The 19,923-nt window shown below is 50.3% G+C and overlaps 1 protein-coding gene across 1 annotated transcript in view; it reads right to left on the reverse strand.

Moving 5' to 3' along the window:
* Nucleotides 1-17,606: 17,606 nt before the first annotated feature.
* The window catches only part of LOC147118931 (uncharacterized), a 56,431-nt gene continuing 54,114 nt past the window's right edge, over nt 17,607-19,923 (reverse strand). Inside the window, exon 5 of the mRNA XM_085983999.1 lies at nt 17,607-18,896. Within this exon, the coding sequence (XP_085840125.1) occupies nt 17,637-18,896 (1,260 nt within the window). The 3' untranslated portion in view covers nt 17,607-17,636. The remainder of the gene's footprint in view (nt 18,897-19,923) is intronic.

The raw sequence follows: 19,923 nt of genomic DNA on the forward strand, positions 1-19,923 counted from the left end.
AGACCAGCTGCTAGTGGGCATACTTAGGGGCAGCAGAGTCCCCGGACCAGCTGCTAGTGGGCATGCTCAGGGGCAGCAGAGTCCCCGGACCAGCTGCTAGTGGGCATGCTCAGGGGCAGCAGAGTCCCAGGACCAGCTGCTAGTGGGCATGCTCAGGGGCAGCATCCCAGGACCAGCTGCTAGTGGGCATGCTCAGGGGCAGCAGAGTCCCAGGACCAGCAGCTAGTGCACATGCTCTGGGGGCAGCGGAGTCCCAGGACCAGCTGCTAGTGCACATGCTCAGGGGCAGAGTCCCAGGACCAGCTGCTAGTGCGCATGCTCTGGGCAGCAGAGTCCCACGACCAGCTGCTAGTGGGCATGCTCAGGGGGCAGAGTCCCAGGACCAGCTGCTAGTGCGCATTCTCGGGGGCAGCAGACTCCCAGAACCAGCTGCTAGTGCGCATGCTCGGGGGCAGCAGACTCCCAGGACCAGCTGCTAGTGGGCATGCTCAGCGGCAGAGTCCCAGGACCAGGAAGGTATGGAGTAAAAGGTAAAGTAATAAAAAGGGCAAAAGCAGGAACTAAGTGTCACAAAACATCTTTGAAAGTTCTCTATCTGAATGCATGTAGCATTCGTAACAAAATAGATGAGTTAATGGCACAAATAACTACATATGGATATGATCTTGTGGCCATTACAGAAACATGGCTGCAGGGTGACAATGCCTGGGAATTAAACATACCAGGTTATTTAACGATCAGGAAGGACAGGCAGGAAGGAAGGGGAGGTGGGGTGGCTATGTTAATAAAGGAAGGAATCACTGTAATACAGAGAAATGATATTGGGTCAAAAGATCAGGATAATGAAACAGTTTGGGTGGAGGTAAGGAATAATAAGGGGAAAAAAACACTAGTGGGTGTAGTCTTTCGGCCTCCGAACAGTGGCAACAGTGTTGGACGGAGTATCAATCAGGAAATAGTTGAGGCTTGTAATAAGGGAACATCTATAATTATGGGGGATTTCAACTATCATATTAATTGGACAAATCAAATTGGGCAGAGCAGCCTTGAGGATGAGTTCATTGAGTGTATTAGGGATGGGTTTCTTGAGCAGTATGTAACTGAACCGACCAGGGGGCAAGCAACCTTAGATCTGGTCCTGTGTAACGAGACGGGATTAATTAAAAATGTCCTAGTAAAGGATCCCCTTGGAATGAGTGACCATAACATGGTTGAATTCCATATTCAATTAGAGGGTGAGAAGGTTGGATCGCAAACAAGCGTGCTAAGCTTGAATGAAGGAGACTATGAAGGTATGAGAGCGGAATTGAGTAGAGTGGATTGGGAAAATAGATTAAAGGGTAAGACGATACATGATCAGTGGTGTACATTCAAGGAGTTATTTTACAACTTCCAAAAAAAATATATTCCACTGAGAAGAAAAGGGTGTAAAAGAAAAGACAGCCATCCGTGGCTAAGTAAAGAAATTAAGGATAGTATTCGACTAAAAACAAGGGCATATAAGGTAGCCAAATCTAGTGGGAGGATAGAGGATTGGGAAAACTTTAAAAGACAGCAAAAAATAACAAAAAGATTGATTAAGAAAGGGAAGATAGATTATGAAAATAAATTAGCAAAAAATATAAAAACAGATAGTAAGAGTTTTTATAGTTATATAAAAAGAAAAAGGGTGGCTAAAGTAAATGTTGGTCCCTTAGAGGATGAGACCAGGAAATTAATGGTGGGAAATATGGAGATGGCAAAAACACTGAATGAATATTTTACATCAGTCTTTATAGTAGAAGACACTAAGAATATCCCAACACTGGACAAACAGGGGGCTAAAGGGGGGGGGAGGAGCTAAACACGATCAAAATCACTATGGAAGTGGTACTCGGTAAAATAATGGGACTCAAGGCGGATAAATCACCTGGACCTGATGGCTTACATCCTAGGGTCTTGAGGGAAGTGGCGGTAGGGATTGTGGATGCATTGGTAATAATTTTCCAAAACTCCCTGGACTCGGCAAAGGTCCCGGCAGACTGGAAAACTGCTAATGTAACACCCTTATTTAAAAAGGGCAGTAGACAGAAGGCTGGAAACTATAGACCGGTTAGCCTAACATCTGTGGTCGGTAAAATTTTGGAGTCCATTATTAAGGAGACAGTAACAGGACATTTGGATAATCATAATTTAATAGGACAGTCAGCATGGTTTTATGAAGGGGAAGTCATGTTTGACAAATTTGCTGGAGTTCTTTGAGGAAGTAACGTATAGGGTGGATAAAGGGGAACCAGTGGACGTAGTGTATTTAGACTTCCAAAAGGCATTTGACAAGGTGCCACACAAAAGATTATTGCTTAAGATAAAAAATCACAGGATTGGGGGTAATATTCTGGCATGGATAGAGGATTGGCTATCTAACAGAAGGCAGCGAGTTGGGATAAATGGTTCATTCTCAGACTGGCAATCAGTAACTAGTGGTGTTCCGCAGGGGTCAGTGCTGGGTCCCCAACTCTTTACAATCTATATTAATGATTTGGAGGAGGGGACCGAGTGTAACAGATCAAAGTTTGCAGATGATACTAAGATGGGAGGGAAAGTAGTGAGTGAGGAGGACATAAAAAACCTGCAAGGGGACATCAACAGGCTAAGTAAGTGGGCAGAGATTTGGCAGATGGAATACAATACTGGAAAGTGTGAGGTTATGCACTTTGGCAGGAAAAGTCGTAGAGCAAGTTATTATCTTAATGGCAAGAAACTGGAAAGTACTGAAGTACAAAGGGATCTGGGGGTCCTGGTGCACGAAACTGAAAAGGTTAGTATGCAGGTGCAGCAAGTGATTAAGGCGGCCAATGGAATGTTGGCTTTCATTGCTAGGGGGATAGAATATAAAAATAGGGAGGTATTGCTTCAGTTGTACAAGGTATTGGTGAGGCCGCACCTGGAATACTGCGTACAGTTTTGGTGTCCATACTTAAGAAAGGACATACTTGCTCTCGAGTCAGTACAAAGAAGGTTCACTCGGTTAATCCCGGGGATGAGGGGGTGGACATATGAGGAGAGGTTGAGTAGATTGGGACTCTACTCATTGGAGTTCAGAAGAAAGAGAGGCGATCTTATTGAAACATATAAGATTGTGAAGGGGTTGGATCGGGTGGATGCGGGGAAGATGTTCCCGATGATGGGTGAAACTAGAACTAGGGGGCATAGTCTTAGAATAAGGGGCTGCTCTTTCAAAACTGAGATGAGGAGGAACTACTTCGCTCAGAGGGTGGTAGGTCCATGGAATATGCTGCCCCAAAAAGCTGTAGAAGCTACATCATTACATAAATTTAAAACAGAAATAGACAGTTTCCTAGAAGTAAAGGGAATTAAGGGTTACGGGGAGCGGGCAGGAATTTGGACATGAGTCTAGGTTCGGATCGGTCATGGCCCTGTGGGTAGCGGAGCAGGCTCAGGGGCCGTGTAGCCTGATCCTGCTCCTATTTCGTGTGTCTAATTCTGTTAGATTCAGGAGATGGTTCTGTGATAGTGGATTGGCGGTTAGGATCAGATCAGCCATGATCTTATTGAATGGCGGAGCAGGCTCGAGGGGCCGATTGGCCTACTCCTGCTCCTATTTCTTATGTTCTTATGTTCTCAGGGGCAGAGTCGCAGGACCAGCTGCTAGTGCGCATGCTCAGGGGCAGAGTCCCAGGGCCAGCTGCTAGTGGGCATGCACAGGGGCAGAGTACCAGGGCCAGCTGCTAGTGGGCATGCGCAGGGGGCAGCAGAGTCCCAGGACCAGCTGCTAGTGGGCAAGCTCAGGGGCAGAGTCCCAGGACCAGCTGCTAGTGGGCATGCTTGGGGGTAGCAGAGTCCCAGGACCAGCTGCTAGTGGTCATGCTCAGGGGTAGCAGAGTCCCAGGACCAGCTGCTAGTGGGCATGCTCAGGGGTAGCAGAGTCCCAGGACCAGCTGCTAGTGGGCATGCTCAGGGGCAGAGTCCCAGGACCAGCTGCTAGTGGGCATGCTCAGGGGGCAGCGGAGTTCCAGGACCAGCTGCTAGTGGGCATGCTCAGGGGGCAGCGGAGTCCCAGGACCAGCTGCTAGTGCGCATGCTCAGGGGTAGCAGAGTCCCAGGACCAGCTGCTAGTGGGCATGCTCAGGGGTAGCAGAGTCCCAGGACCAGCTGCTAGTGCGCATGCTCGAAGCGACACTCTGGCTAATGGTTCTTAACGGTTGAAGAGTCGGAATTACCGGCGGAAAGCGAGTTTTCTCAGCTAGACGGACGAGCGGAGAGAGAAGGGGAAATAAATGACGGTAAACACAAACCTGGGAGTCCGAGAGTCCCGGGAAGCGAACCGAGCTGATTCATCCTCGTGTAGCGGTCAGACTTCCTCAGCGACACGTAACCGGGGCCTCAGTGAAGTATTCGCCTCATGGACACGTGGCCCGGGCCCACGGACTGATTGATGGGAGCTTCCGACCAATAGGGAACTAGTGGGGCGGGGCTGGAGGAGCGTGCCGGCGGCAGGTCCTCCACCCAATCAGGGAGCCCGAGGGGCGGGACTAGCGCCGGCTGATTGTCTGATCCGCAGGGCAGCGAGTTTCTCCAGTCCCTTGTTCAGGGCCCAGGGCCAGGGGAGGCTGTGGGCCTTTATTCCCCTTATTGGACACAAGGCTCTTTGTCTCACAACACACTGGCTCAGATTTTAATAGGGACTTTTTAAATTCATCAATAAAAGCAGATAAACCCCGTGCTTCTGTGGAACAAACTTTTTAATATTTGGGAGTAAAAGTACAAGTTTTTTTCCCTCTGGGGAATTTATTATTAGTTTCAGGAAACAACAACAACCACTTGTATTTATAAAGCGCCTTTAATGTTGTAAAACCTCCCAAGGCTCTTCACAGGATCGTTATAAAACAAAATTTTACACCGAGCCACATAAGGAGATATTAGGGCAGATGACCAAAAGCTTGGTCAAAGAGGTAGGTTTTAAGGAGCATCTTAAAGAAGGAGAGAGAGGTAGAGAGATGGAGAGGTTTAGGGAAGGAATTCCAGAGCTTAGGGCCCAGGCAACTGAAGGCACGGCCACCAATGGTGGAGCGATTAAAATCGGGGATGCTCAAGAGGCCAGAATTAGAGAAGCGCAAACATCTCGGGGGGTTGTGGGGCTGGAAGAGATTACAGAGATAGGGAGGGGCGAGGCCATGGTGGGATTTGAAAGCAAGGATGAGAATTTTAAGCATGAGACACTTGAGGAAAAGCAGGGAGTGGGGGAGGGTCAAGCCCTTATGGGACAGGGTCGTTAATTCTGTTCTGCGACAGTTACTGGGACAGACTGTATCTCCCCCTCTCCTCCACACAGGGATTTGTGGTAGTTAAAGGGACAGCGATTCTCCTTCTTCTGTGAGATTGTAATTAAAGGGACACTACTCTGAGATGGCTGCGAACTTTTAGTATCACCAGCCTTTCTAAAACATCTTCCTTTCTTTGAAGATCAGTGTGAACTTGCTGGTGACTCAGCAGGTTGGATGAACTCTGAAACCTCTTTACACAGTCAGAACATTCAAAGGGTCTCTCATCGGTTCTGGGGCAGGAGGGATCTGGTTAACAGTGATCACAATATTAGGTTTAAAGTAGTTATGGAAAGGGACAAAGAAAAATGAACGGTGAAAATACTCAGCTGGAAGAGAGCCAATTTCAGTAATTTCAGAAGGGATCGAGCTCAGGTGGACTGGAAACAAACATTGTCCAGGAAAACAGTGAATGACGAATGGCAGACCTTCAAGGCCGAGATAGTTCGGGTACAAACCAAACATATTCCCAGAAGGAGGAAAGATGGGCCATCCAAAGCTAGAGCTCCCGGTCACAAAGGATATCGAGGTTAGAATAAAACAGAGAAAGGAGGTTTACGACAAATGTCAGGTACAGAATACAGTCAAAAACCAGGCAGAATACAGAGAGTGCGGGGGAAATTGAAACAGGATATAAGGGCAAAGAGACAATATGAGAACAGATTAGGGGGTAACATAAAAGGGAACCCAAAATCTTCTATAAACATATGAAAAGTAAAAGGATAGTTAAAGGAATGGTGGGGCCGATTAGTGGAGCTCATCATAAGAACATAAGAAATAGGAGCAGGAGTCGGCCACTTGGCCCCTCGAGCCTGCTCCGCCATTTAATGAGATCATGGCTGATCTGATCTTGGGCTCAGCTCCATTTCCCTGCCCACTCCCCATAACCCTTCACTCCCTTATTGTTCAAAAATGTGTCTATCTCCACCTTAAATGTATTTAATGACCCAGCCTCCACAGCTCTCTGGGGCAGAGAATTCCACAGATTTACGACCCTCTGAGAGAAGAAATTCCTCCTCATCTCAGTTTTAAATGGGCGACCCTTTATTCTGAAACTATGCCCGAGTTCTAGATTTCCCCACGAGGGGAAACATCCTCTCTGCATCTACCCTGTCGAGCCCCTCAGTATCTTATATGTTTCAATAAGATCCCCTCTCATTCTTCTAAACTTCAATGAGTATAGGCCCAGCCTGCTCAACCTTTCTTCATAAGTCAACCCTTTCATCTCCGGAGTCAACCTCGTGAACCTTCTCTGAACTGCCTCCAATGCAAGTATATCCCTCCTTAAATAAGGAGACCAAAACTGTACGCAGTACTCCAGGTGTGGTCTCACCAATACCCTGTACAGTTGCAGCAGGACTTCCCTGCTTTTATACTCCAGCCCCCTTGCAATAAAGGCCAACATTTCATTTGCCTTCCTGATTACTTTTTGTGTTTCATGAACAAGGACCCCCAGGTCCCTCTGCACTGCAGCATTTTGTAATCTCTCTCAATTTAAATAATAATTTGCTTTTTTATTTTTCTTAGTTTGCCAACCTGAAAATGACCCATTTATCCCGACTCTCTGTTTTCTGTTAGTTAGCCAATCCTCTATCCATGCTAATATATTACCCCCAACCCTGTGAGCTCTTATCTTGTGTAGTAACCTTTTATGTGGCACCTTATCGAATGCCGTCTGGAAATCCAAATGCACCACGTCCACTGGTTCCCCTTTATCCACCCTGCTCGTTACATCCTCAAAGAACTCCAGCAAATTTGTCAACATGATTTCCCTTTCATAAAACCATGCTGACTCTGCTTGACTGTATTATGACCATACGGCGGCAGAGGGCATGGCTCAGTTACTGAATGAGTACTTAGCATCTGTCTTCACAAAAGAGGATGATGAAGTTAATGTCGCAGTAGAGGAGGGGGAAGTAGAGAAATTGGATAAAAATGGATAGAAAGGAGGTGCTAAATAGGTTGTCATCACTCAAAGTTAACAAGTCACAAGGTGGATGCATCCTAGATTGCTGAGGGAAGCTAGGGTGGAGATAGCAGAAGCTCCGACCAAAATCTTTCAATCTCCCTCAGATATATGGGAGTGGTGCCAGAGGACTGGAGGATTGCAAATGTTACACCCTATTTAAAAAAGGGGAGAGGGATAAACCTGGTAACCACAGGCCAATCAGTCTAATGTCAGCGGTGGGTGAACGACAAGAGACCATTGTCAAGGACGAAATTAATTCTCAATGATGGTGGAGCCCAGCACGTGAGTGCAAAAGACAAGGCTGAAGCATTTGCAACTATCTTCAGCCAGAAGTGCCGAGTGGATGATCCATCTCGGCCTCCTCCTGAGGTCCCCAGCATCACAGATGCCAGTCTTCAGCCCATTCAATTCACTCCACGTGATGTCAAGAAATGGCTGAAGACACTGGATACAGCAAAGGCTATGGGCCCTGACAACATTCCGGCAATAGTACTGAAGACTTGTGCTCCAGAACTAGCTGCGCCCCAAGCCAAGCTGTTCCAGTACAGCTACAACACTGGCATCTACCCGGCAATGTGGAAAATTGCCCAAGTATGTCCTGTCTACAAAAAGCAGGACAAATCCGACCCAGCCAATTACCGTCCCATCAGTCTACTCTCAATCATCAGCAAAGTGATGGAAGGTGTCGTCAACAGTGCTATCAAGCGGCACTTACTCAGCAATAACCTGCTAACTGACGCCCAGTTTAGGTTCTGCCAACACCACTCAGCTCCTGACCTCATTACAGCCTTGGTCCAAACATGGACAAAAGAGCTGAACTCAAGAGGTGAGGTGAGAGTGACTGCCCTTGACATCAAGGCAGCATTTGATCGAGTGTGGCATCAAGGAGCCCTAGCAAAACTGAAGTCAATGGGAATCAAGCGGAAAACTCTCCATTGGTTGGAATCATACCTAGCACAAAGGAAGTTGGCTGTGGTTGTTGGAGGTCATTCATCTCAATCACATGACATCACTGCAGGAGTTCCTCAGGGCAGTGTCCTAGGCCCAACCATCTTCAGCTGTTTCATCAATGACCTTCCCTCCATCATAAGGTCAGAAGTGGGGATGTCCGCTGATGATTGCACACTGTTCAGCACCATTCGAGACTCGTCAGATACTGACGCAGTCCGTGTCCATATGCAGCAAGACCTGGACAACATTCAGACTTGGGCTGACAAGTGGCAAGTAACATTCGCACCACACAAGTGCCAGGCAATGACCATCTCCAACAAGCGAGACTCTAACCATCTCCCCTTGACATTCAATGGCATTACCATCGCTGAATCCCCCACTATCAACATCCTGGGGGTTACCATTGATCAGAAACTGAACTGGACCAGCCATATAAATACTGTGGCTACAAGAGCAGGCCAGAGGCTGGGAATTCTGCAGCGAGTGTCTCACCTCCTGACTCCCCAAAGCCTTTCCACCATCTACAAGGCACAAGTCAGGAGTGTGATGGAATACTCTCCACTTGCCTGGATGAGTGCAGCTTCAACAACACTCAAGAAGCTCGACACCATTCAGGATAAAGCAGCCCGCTTGATTGGCACCCCATCCACCACCTTCAACATTCACTCCCTCCACCACCGGCGCACTGTGGCTGCAGTGTGTACCATCTACAAGATGCACTGCATTAACTCGCCAAAGCTCCTTCAACAGCACCTTCCAAACCCGCGACCTCTACCACTTAGAAGGGCAAGGGCAGCAGATGCATGGGAACATCACCACCTACAAGTTCCCCTCCAAGCCACATACCATCCTGACTTGGACCTGTATCGCCATTTCTTCACTGTCGCTGGGCCAAAATCCTGGAACTCCCTTCCTAACAGCATTGTGGGTGTACCTACACCATATGGACTGCAGCAGTTCAAGAAGGCGGCTCACCACCATCTTCTCAAGGGCAATTAGGGATGGGCACTAAATGCAGGCCTAGCCAGCCAGCGACACCCACATCCCATCGATGAATAAAAAAAAGCATGGGTTAATAAGGGGCAGCCAGTATGGATTTGTTAAAGGTAAATCGTGTCTGACTAACCTGATTGAGTTCTTTCATGAAGTAACAGAGGGTTGATGAAGGTAGTGCGGTAGATGTATATATGGATTTTTAAAAGTACCACATAAGAGACTTATTCGGAGAATAGAAGCACATGGTATTAAAGGGCTGATGGTAATTTGTGTATATAATTGGCTAAGGGATAGGAGACAGTGAGCAGTGCTGAGGGATGTTTTTCTGAATGGAGGGAAGTATGCAGTGGGTTCCCCCAGGGGTCGGGATTAGGACCATTGCTTTTCTCTGTTGTATATAACTGACCTGGACTTGGGTATAGGTGTAAAATTTCAAAGTTTACACATGATACAAAACTTGGCAACGTAGTAAATAGTGAGCATAGTAGTAGCAGACTTCAGAAGGACAGAGACAGACTGTGAAATGAGCAGACACAAGGCAGATGAAATTAAATGAGGATAAGTGTGAAGTGATGCACTTTGGGAGAAACAACAGGGCGACGCCGTATAATCTAAATGGGACTATTTTGAGGGGGTGCAAGAGCAGAGGGACCTGGGGGTCCATATTCACAAATCTTTGAAAGTGCCACGGCAAGTTGGTGAGGCGGTTCAGAAAGCGTATGGGATACTTGGCTTTGTAAATAGGGCCATTGAATACAAAAACAAGGAAGTTACACTAAACCTTTACAAATCACTAGTTAGGCCTCAGCTGGAGTCTTGTGTACAGTTCTGGGCACCACACTTTAGGAAGGATGTCAAGGCCTTGGAGAGGGTACAGAGGAGGTTGACCAGGATGGTACCAGGGATGAGGGACTTCAGTTATGTGGAGAGATTGTAGAAGCTGGGATTGTTCCCCTTAGAGCAGAGAAAGTTAAGAGGAGACCTAATAGAGGTGTTCAAAATGATGAGGGGTTTTGATCGAGCAAGTAGGGAGAAACTGTTCACTCTGGCAAGTGGGTCGGTAACCAAAGGTCAGAGATTTAAAATAGTTGCTAAAAGAACTAGAGGGGAAATGAGGAGAATTGTTTTCACACAGAGGGTTGTTAAGATCTGGAACGCACAATCTGAAAGGATGCTAGAATCAGGTTCCACAGGAACTTTCAAACGGTAATTGGACATGTCCTTGAAGAGGACTAGTTTGCAGAGTTCTGGGGATAAAGCTGGGGTTTGGGACAAAATTGGACAGCTCTTTCAAAGAGCCGGCACAGACACGATGGGCCAAATCACCACCTCCTGTGCTGTTAGATTCTATGATCAGTGTGAAGACGCTGGTGTCTCTTAAGGCTCTTAGAGCTTTTTAAGCTCTTCCCACAGTCAAAACATTTCACGGATCTCTCATCCGTGTGAACAACCTGGTGTGACAGGAGGGTGGATGAATGATTGAATCCCTTCCCACACACTGAGGTGAACGGCCACTCTCCAGTGTGAAATCGTTGGTGTCCATTCAGCTCCCGGGAGCTTTTAAATCTCTTCCCACAGTCAAAACATTTAAAGGGGTTCTCTCCAGTGTGAACTCGCTGATGTACCAGCAGGTTAGAGGACCGAGCGAATCCCTTCCCACACACAGAGCAGGTGAACGGTCTCTCCCCAGTGTGTAGGTGCTGGTGTCGCTTCAATTCCCGGGAGCGTTTAGAGCTCTTCCCACAGTTAGAACATTTAAAGGGTCTCTCGTCAGTGTGAACAAGCTAGTGTGACAGGAGGGTGGATGAATCAGTGAATCCCGTCACACACATGGAGCAGGTGAACGGACTCTCCCCAGTGTGGAGGTGCTGGTGTCTCAGCAGGTTGGTTGACCAAGTGTGGTAAACCACTGTTATTGTATATTGTTACCTCTGGGTGGCGCTGTGTACCAAGGCATGCCTCAGCTGACTCCGCCCACATGACCAGGTATAAAGGTGGGGGTTTCGCCGACTCACTTCCTTCTTGGAACCAGCCACCCACGAGAGGCATGCTCTGTTCTCTAGTTAATAAAAGCCTTTTCATCACCTTCCTGATTCATCGTCTTTTATGGAGTAATTGATACGCGTATCAATTTTATTAACTAGAAGTAAAATGGCGACACCTGAACAGCAACAACAGCAGGCGTTGCTGCGAGCCCTCAGACCGGCATGCCTGGACCTCGACCCTCAAGCAGCGGGTTCATCAACCAATTTCGAACACTGGCTGAGCTGCTTTGAATCCTTCCTAGAAGCCTCCGCCGTGACATCGGAGGAGAACAAACTAAAAGTTTTGACCGCCCAGGTGAGCCCTCAAGTATATACGCTCATCCGGGACGCTACTACGTACACGGCGGCCCTCGAACTACTAAAAGGGCAATACACGCGCCGAGTGAACACGATTTACGCCAGACACCTCTTGGGATCCCGCAGGCAGCAACCGGGGGAATCGGTAGAGGCATTTTTACGGGCGTTACAGACACTCTGCAGAGACTGCGACTGTAAGGAGGTAACGGCTGCGGGGCACGCGGAGGGACTTACTTGTGATGCCTTCGTCAGGGGCCTCCAGTCCGACTACTCCCGGCAGAGACTGCTCGAAAGCAAGGAGCTCGACCTGAAGATGGCCGTAGCCCTTGCGCTCTCGCTAGATGCGGCCCACCGAAACCTCGAAGCATACTCACGTAACGGCGCCGCGCCATGGCCATCGCGACCGTGGGACATGGGACCGCTGCCCCCGGCACCAACTGCTGCAGCGATGTCCCGAAATCAACTGGGACAGCCGCCCCCGGTAAGAACCGCAGCGATGCCCCGTAACCAGGCCCAAAAATGCTATTTCTGTGGCCAGTTAAAACACCCTAGAGCGCACTGCCCGGCTAAGACCGCTACCTGCTCGGGCTGCGGGAAAAAAGGCCATTACGCCAATGCCTCCAGGGGGAAACCAGCGAACGCCAGCAGCGCCGCGTGCGAACCATGGGGGCAGCCATCTTATCCGCCATTTTGTGCACCTCCGGCCGCATGGCCGCCGCCATTTTATTCGCCGCACTCAACCGCCACTTCGTCTCCGGACTCGACCACCGTCTCGTCGGACGACCATACCGACTCACTAAGCCATACACTGGCCTCCGTTACGCTGGATCAAGCCCTCCCTCATCATCTATCCAGCTCCATGATGGATATCACGGTAAACGGCCGCGCCACCACTTGCCTAATCGACAGCGGGAGCACAGAGAGTTTTATTCACCCAGACACGGTACGTAGCCACTCCCTCACGGTCCTGCCGACGCGCCATCGGATTTCTATGGCGTCCAAGTCCCATTCAATGGACGTCGGCGGCTACTGTGTGGTGACCCTTTCGGTTGGGGGCACAGAATATAAAAATTTTAAACTTCTAGTCCTGCCCCGTCTCTGCGCTGCCGTGCTGCTAGGGTTGGATTTTCAGTGCCACCTTAAAAGTGTCACATTAGCATACGGTGGACCCCTCCCCCCACTCACAGTCTGCAACCAACACCTTTTAAATCGCCCGCCGCAAACCACCTGCAGCCTTTCCACACTAAAAGTCCCCCCCCCTCCCTTGTTCGCTAACCTCACCCACGACTGTAAACCCATCGCTACCAAGAGCAGGCGGTACAGCGCCGGGGACAGAGCTTTCATTAGCTCTGAGGTGGAGCGGCTATTGAAGGAGGGCATTATCGAAGGGAGCACTAGCCCCTGGCGAGCCCAGGTTGTAGTCGTTAAAACCACTGATAAACGCCGCCTGGTCATTGACTACAGCCAAACCATAAACCGGTACACTCAGCTGGACGCATACCCCCTTCCTCGCATATCTGATATGGTCAACCAGATTGCGCAATACAAAGTATTCTCCACCATTGACCTTAAGTCAGCATACCACCAGCTACCCATCCGCCATGAGGACCGCCAGTATACTGCCTTCGAGGCGAACGGCCGCCTCTACCACTTCCTTAGGGTTCCCTTCGGCGTCACCAACGGGGTTTCGGTCTTCCAAAGGGAGATGGACCGGATGGTTGATGAGAATGCGCTGCAGGCCACCTTTCCCTATCTGGATAACGTCACCATCTGTGGCCACGACCAGCAGGACCATGACGTTAATCTAGAAAAATTCCTCCGTACGGCCCAACGGCTGAAGCTAACGTACAATAAAGAGAAATGTATGTTTCGCACCAAACGCCTCGCCATTCTCGGCTGCGTGGTGGAGAACGGAGTCATCGGGCCGGACCCCGACAGAATGCGCCCCCTAATGGAGCTACCCCTCCCCCACTGCCAAAAAGCACTGAAGAGATGCCTGGGGTTTTTCTCCTACTATGCCCAGTGGGTTCCCCACTATGCAGACAAAGCTAGACCCCTCATCAAATCCACCTCCTTCCCCCTGACACCAGAGGCGTGTGCAGCCTTCACTCTTATCAAGAGCGATATCGCGAAGGCCACAATGCACGCAGTGGATGAGTCGATGCCCTTCCAAGTGGAGAGCGATGCATCCGACTTCGCCCTGGCTGCGACCCTTAACCAGGCGGGCAGACCCGTGGCCTTTTTCTCAAGGACCCTCCAGGGCCCCGAGACCCGACACTCCTCTGTCGAAAAGGAGGCCCAGGCTATTGTGGAAGCGGTGCGTCACTGGAGGCATTACCTGGCCGGAAAACGGTTTACCCTGCTCACTGACCAGCGTTCAGTAGCTTTTATGTTTAATAATAAGCAGAGGGGCAAAATCAAGAACGACAAGATCTTGAGGTGGAGAATCGAACTCTCCACCTACAATTATGATATCTTGTACCGGCCCGGGAAACTAAATGAGCCCCCAGACGCCCTATCACGTGGTACATGCGCCAACGCGCAGGTTGATAGACTGCAGACCCTCCACAATGACCTCTGCCACCCGGGGGTCACCAGGTTCTTCCATTTCATCAAATCCCGTAACCTGCCCTACTCCATCGAGGAGGTCAGGACCATGACCAGGAACTGCCAAATCTGTGCCGAGTGCAAACCGCACTTTTATAGGCCGGACAGAGCAAGCCTGATCAAGGCCACTCGCCCCTTGGAGCGCCTGAGCGTCGATTTTAAAGGGCCCCTCCCCTCCTCTGACCGCAATGTGTACTTCCTCAACATAATTGATGAGTACTCCCGTTTCCCGTTTGCCATCCCTTGCCCAGACATGACCAGTACCACGGTCATCAAATGTCTGAATGACCTCTTCGCCTTGTTCGGGTTCCCTAGCTATATACATAGCAACAGGGGCTCATCTTTCATGAGCGACAAACTTCGGCAGTACCTGCTAGCGAGAGGTATTGCTACGAGCAGAACCACCAGCTACAACCCCCGGGGGAACGGCCAGGTGGAAAGAGAGAACGCGACGGTTTGGAAGGCCGTCCTCTTAGCCTTAAAATCTAAGGGCCTTCCGACCTCTTGCTGGCAGGAGGTCCTCCCTGCGGCGCTCCACTCCATCCGGTCACTGCTTTGTACTGCCACTAATGCCACCCCTCATGAGCAAATGTTCGTTTTCCCCAGGAAGTCCACATCGGGAACCTCGCTACCGGCATGGCTGACTTCTCCTGGGCCCGTCCTACTGCGGAGGCACGTAAGGACCCATAAAACGGACCCCCTGGTCGAGAGGGTGCACCTCCTACACGCCAACCCCCAGTATGCCTGGGTGACATACCCAGACGGGCGGGAGGACACGGTCTCCATACGAGATCTCGCACCCTCGGGTACCCCTGAACTACCACCGTTATCCCCCACCACCCCTCCCAATCCAACCCCTGTAGACGACATGCCGGAGCCCCAGGACCCTTCGTTGACCACCCAGACACCAGATCCGACGTTGGATGCTGCAACACCGCCGCCGCCACCACGACGATCAGGACGTCAGACAAGGCCTCCTGATAGACTTAACTACACGAACTTGTAGTACCCTTCACCCCGCCGGACTTAATTTTAAACAAGGGGTGAATGTGGTAAACCACTGTTATTGTATATTGTTACCTCTGGGTGGCGCTGTGTACCAAGGCATGCCTCAGCTGACTCCGCCCACATGACCAGGTATAAAGGTGGGGGTTTCGCCGACTCACTTCCTTCTTGGAACCAGCCACCCACGAGAGGCATGCTCTGTTCTCTAGTTAATAAAAGCCTTTTCATCACCTTCCTGATTCATCGTCTTTTATGGAGTAATTGATAAGCGTATCACCAAGTGAATCCCTTCCCACACAAAAGGCAGGTGAACCCCCTCTCCCCAGTGTGAGCTCGCTGGTGTCCCTTCAGCTCCCCCGGGCTTCTAAAGCTCATCCCACAGTGGGAACATTTAAATGGTCTCTCATCAGTGTGAGCAAGCTGGTGTCTCAGCAGGGTGGATGAACCAGTGAATCCCTTCCCACACATGGTGCAGGTGAACAGCCTCTCCGCAGTGTGAGCCCACTGGTGTGTCGTCAGAGCCCGGAAGCTTTTAAAGCTCTTACCAGTCAGAACATGGAAATGGTCTCTCATCAAAGTGAATAAGCTGGTGTCCCTTCAGATCCCCGGAACATTTAAAGCTCTTCCCACAGTCAGAGCATTTATACGGTCTCTCATCAGTGTGAACAAGCTGGTGTCTCAGCAGGGTGGATGACAGAGTGAATCCCTTTCCACACACGGAGCAGGTGAACGGACTGTCCCTAGTGCGACTGCGCCGTTGAACTTCTATTGCATTCGGGGAACTGAATCCCTTCCTGCCGTCCCCACCTTTACCTGGTTTCTCCCCAGTGTGACGGTGCACGTGTCTCGCCAGGTTAGGCAATCGGCTGAATCCGCATCCACACACTGAACACGTGTGCAGTTTGTCATCGCTGCTTTCTCCTTCCATGTGCAAAGGCCGATGATATTCAGATCTGGATCATTCGAGCGATTCCGATCTTGATGTGACGTTTGGTCTGAGCTTTCTGTCTGTAAATGCTCCACTTCTAAAACCCTGTAAGAGATTAGAAAGGGGTAAGAGGAGAATGTTGTGTCAGACACTGCGCATGCGCCACATGACCCCGTCCTCACCTGCTCCACCGGCCCGCACCGCGCATGCTCAGTACACCACCCCTCCCCCACCCATCCACAGATCGCTCTCCTGCGTTTGTGAAGCGGATAATGTTGAGTGTTTTAATAATGGGGCCTGGGGCCATACTTGGAGTGTGTGCAGCCTGCGTCCCCCCGGGGTTTATTAACCCGCTCCCTCCACCCATCTCTCACATGCTGCCTCACCCACATCCGCCACCGCTGCCCACGCATGCTCAGCTCACACTGCCCAGGTGATTGACGGGAGCTCTGGACCAATAGGAAGAGCGGGGCGTGGCTGGAGGACCGAGCGGGCGGCGGGTCCTCCAACCAATCGGAGTGTGTGAGGGGCGGGGCTTGCGGCACCCTGGGTCATGGGGACCACCATTAAACCATCACAATCTCAGGCAGCTGGTGAGAGAACCAACACGCGGGAATAACCTACTTGACCTCGCCCTCAGCAATCTACCTGTCGCAGATGCGTCTGTTTATGAGAGTATTGGTCAGAGTGACCACTGCACAGTTCTTGTGGAGACCGAATACTGTCCACACACTGAGGACACCCACCATCGTATCGTGTGGCACTACCACCGTGCAAAGTGGGATAGATTAAGAACAGATCTAGCAGCTCAAAACTGGGCATCCATGAGGCGATGTGGGCCCACAGCAGTAGCTGAATTGTGTTCCACCAAAATCTGTAAACTCGTGGCCCTCACTCCTCCATCACCATCAAGGCAGACAACCAGCCCTGGTCAATGAGGAGTGTAGAAGATTCAACCCGGCCAATTACCGTCCTGTCAGCCTGCTCTCAATCATCAGAGTGATGGAAAGAGTCATCAAGCAGCACTTAGTAACCAATAAGGGTTCGCAGTTTGCAGAGTTCTGGGGATAAAGCTGGGGTTTGGGACTAAATTGGACAGCTCTTTCAAAGAGCCGGCACAGACACGATGGGCCGAATCACCACCTTCTGTGCTGTTAGATTCTATGATCAGTATGAACACGCTGGTGTCTCTTAAGGATCTTAGAGCTTTCAAAGCTCTTCACACAGTCAGAACATTTAAAGGGTCTCTTGTCAGTGTGAACAAGCTGGTGTGACAGGAGGTTGGATGAATGAGTGAATCCCTTCCCACACACGGAGCAGGTGAACGGCCTCTCACCAGTGTGAACTCGCTGGTGTCTCTTCAGCGCCCCAGAGTTTTTAAAGCTCTTCCCACAGTCAGAACATTTAAAGGGTCTCTCGTCAGTGTGAACTCGCTGATGTACCAGCAGGTTGGAGGGCTGAGCGAATCCCTTCCCAGACACGGAGCAGGTGAATGGTCTCTTCCCAGTGTGAACTCGCTAGTGTCTCTTCAGCTCCCCGGAGCTTTTAAAGCTCTTCCCACAGTCAGAACATTTAAAGGGTCTCTCGTCAGTGTGAACTCGCTGGTGTCCCATCAGCTCCCCGGCACTTTTAAAGCTCTTCCCACAGTCAGAATACTGAAATGGTCTCTCATCAGTGTGAATTCGCTGGTGTTTCTTCAGATCCCCGGAGCTTTTAAAGCTCTTCCCACAGTCAGAACACTGAAATGGTCTCTCATCAGTGTGAACAAGCTGGTGTCCCTTCAGATCCCTGGGGCTTTTAAAGCTCTTCCCACAGTTAGGACACTGAAATGGTCTCTCATCAGTGTGAACAAGCTGGTGTCCCTTCAGTTCCCTGGCGCTTTTAAAGCTCTTCCCACAGTCAGAACACTGAAATGGTCTCTCACAAGTGTGAACAAGCTGGTGTCCCTTCAGCTCCCCGGAGCTTTTAAAGATCTTTCCACAGTCAGAACATTTAAAGGGTCTCTCGTCAGTGTGAACTCGCTGATATGGCAGCAGGTTGGAGGGCTGAGCGAATCCCTTCCCAGACACGGAGCAGGTGAACGGTCTCTCCCTAGTGTGTAGGTTTTGGTGTCTCTTCAGCTCCCCGGAGCTTTTAAAGCTCTTCCCACAGTCAGAACATTTAAAGGGTCTCTCCCCAGTGTGAACTCGCTGGTGTCCCTTCAGATGCCCGGAGCTTTTAAAGCTCTTCCCACAGTTACGACACTGAAATGGTCTCTCCCCAGTGTGAACAAGCTGGTGTTTCTTCAGATCCTCTGAGCTTTTAAAGCTCTTCCCACAGTTAGGACACTGAAATGGTCTCTCATTAGTGTGAACTCGCTGGTGTCCCTTCAGTTCCCCGGGGCTTTTAAAGCTCTTCCCACAGTCAGAACATTGAAATGGTCTCTCATCAGTGTGAACTCGCTGGTGTCCCTTCAGTTCCCCGGGGCTTTTAAAGTTCTTCCCACACTCAGAACATTGAAATGGTCTCTCATCAGTGTGAACAAGCTGGTGTCCCTTCAGATCCCCGGAGCTTTTAAAGATCTTGTCACAGTCAGGACAGTTAAAGGGTCTCTCGTCAGTGTGAACTCGCTGGTGTCTCTGCAGGTTGGAGGGCTGAGCGAATCCCTTCCCACACACGGAGCAGGTGAACGGTCTCTCCCCAGTGTGTAGGTTTTGGTGTCTCTTCAGATCTATGGAGCTTTTAAAGCTCTTCCCACAGTCAGAACATTGAAATGGTCTCTCATCAGTGTGAACTCGCTGGTGTCTCTTCAGATCTATGGAGCTTTTAAAGCTCTTCCCACAGTCAGAACACTGAAATGGTCTCTCGTCAATGTGAACTCGCTGGTGTGTTTGCAGGTGGGATGAACAAACAAATCCCTTTCCACACTCAGCGCAGGTGAACGGACTGTCCCTGGTGCAATTGCGCCGTTGAACTTCCAATGCAGACGGGAAACTGAATCCCTTCCCGCCATCCCCACCTTTACCCGGTTTCTCCCCGGTGTGTCGGTGCACGTGTCTCGCCAGGTCAGGCAATCGGCTGAATCCGCGTCCACACACCGAACACGTGTGCGGTTTGTCATCGCTGCGATCGCTGCTTTCTCCTTCCATGTGCAAAGGCCGATGATATTCAGGTCCGGATGAATCGAGCGACTCAGATCTTGACGTGATGTTTGGTCTGAGCTTCCCACCTGTAACTGCTCCACTTCTATAACCCTGTAAATTGAGATCAGAAAAGGATCAGAGGCAAACGGTTGTTTAACTTTCCCCTTTCCGACCCTAGGGGCAGTGAAGCTGATTTTCAGGCCCCAGCTGCTGCACAGGTTGGTTGAAAGGATCAGCAGTAATGGCGGCTGTAATACCCACAAGCCCCGGCGCGCCAGAAAGCGCTCTGTTGACGCTGAGTCCCGCGCATGTGCTCATGGCCCCCGCGCTCTCCCTCCTGCTCCACAATCGCCCGTCCCAATCGGTCCGCAACGCACATGCTCAGCGCACAAAACCCCGCGGTTGGAACATCGGGCGCGCATGCGGAGCCGCAACATCTGGTACGCGTGCGCTGCTCGGGTGGGGGCGAGTCGGTGTTTCGCCTCAGCCGCCAGGGAGGTGTGCATGCGCAGGACAACCCAACATTCTTCCTGTCAGCAATCACTCCCTCGTTTCTTTAATATAAACAGAAAATGCTGGAAATACTCAGCAGGTCAGGCAGCATCTGTGGAGACAGAAACAGAGTTAACGTTTCAGGTCGATGACCTTTTGTCAGAACTGCTTGTTCTTTAGTGTCAGCTGT

Source organism: Somniosus microcephalus, chromosome 4 (assembly GCF_052327205.1).
Source record: "Somniosus microcephalus isolate GS21.2 chromosome 4, FLI_Smic_1.0, whole genome shotgun sequence".
Classification (NCBI taxonomy): Eukaryota; Metazoa; Chordata; class Chondrichthyes; order Squaliformes; family Somniosidae; genus Somniosus; species Somniosus microcephalus.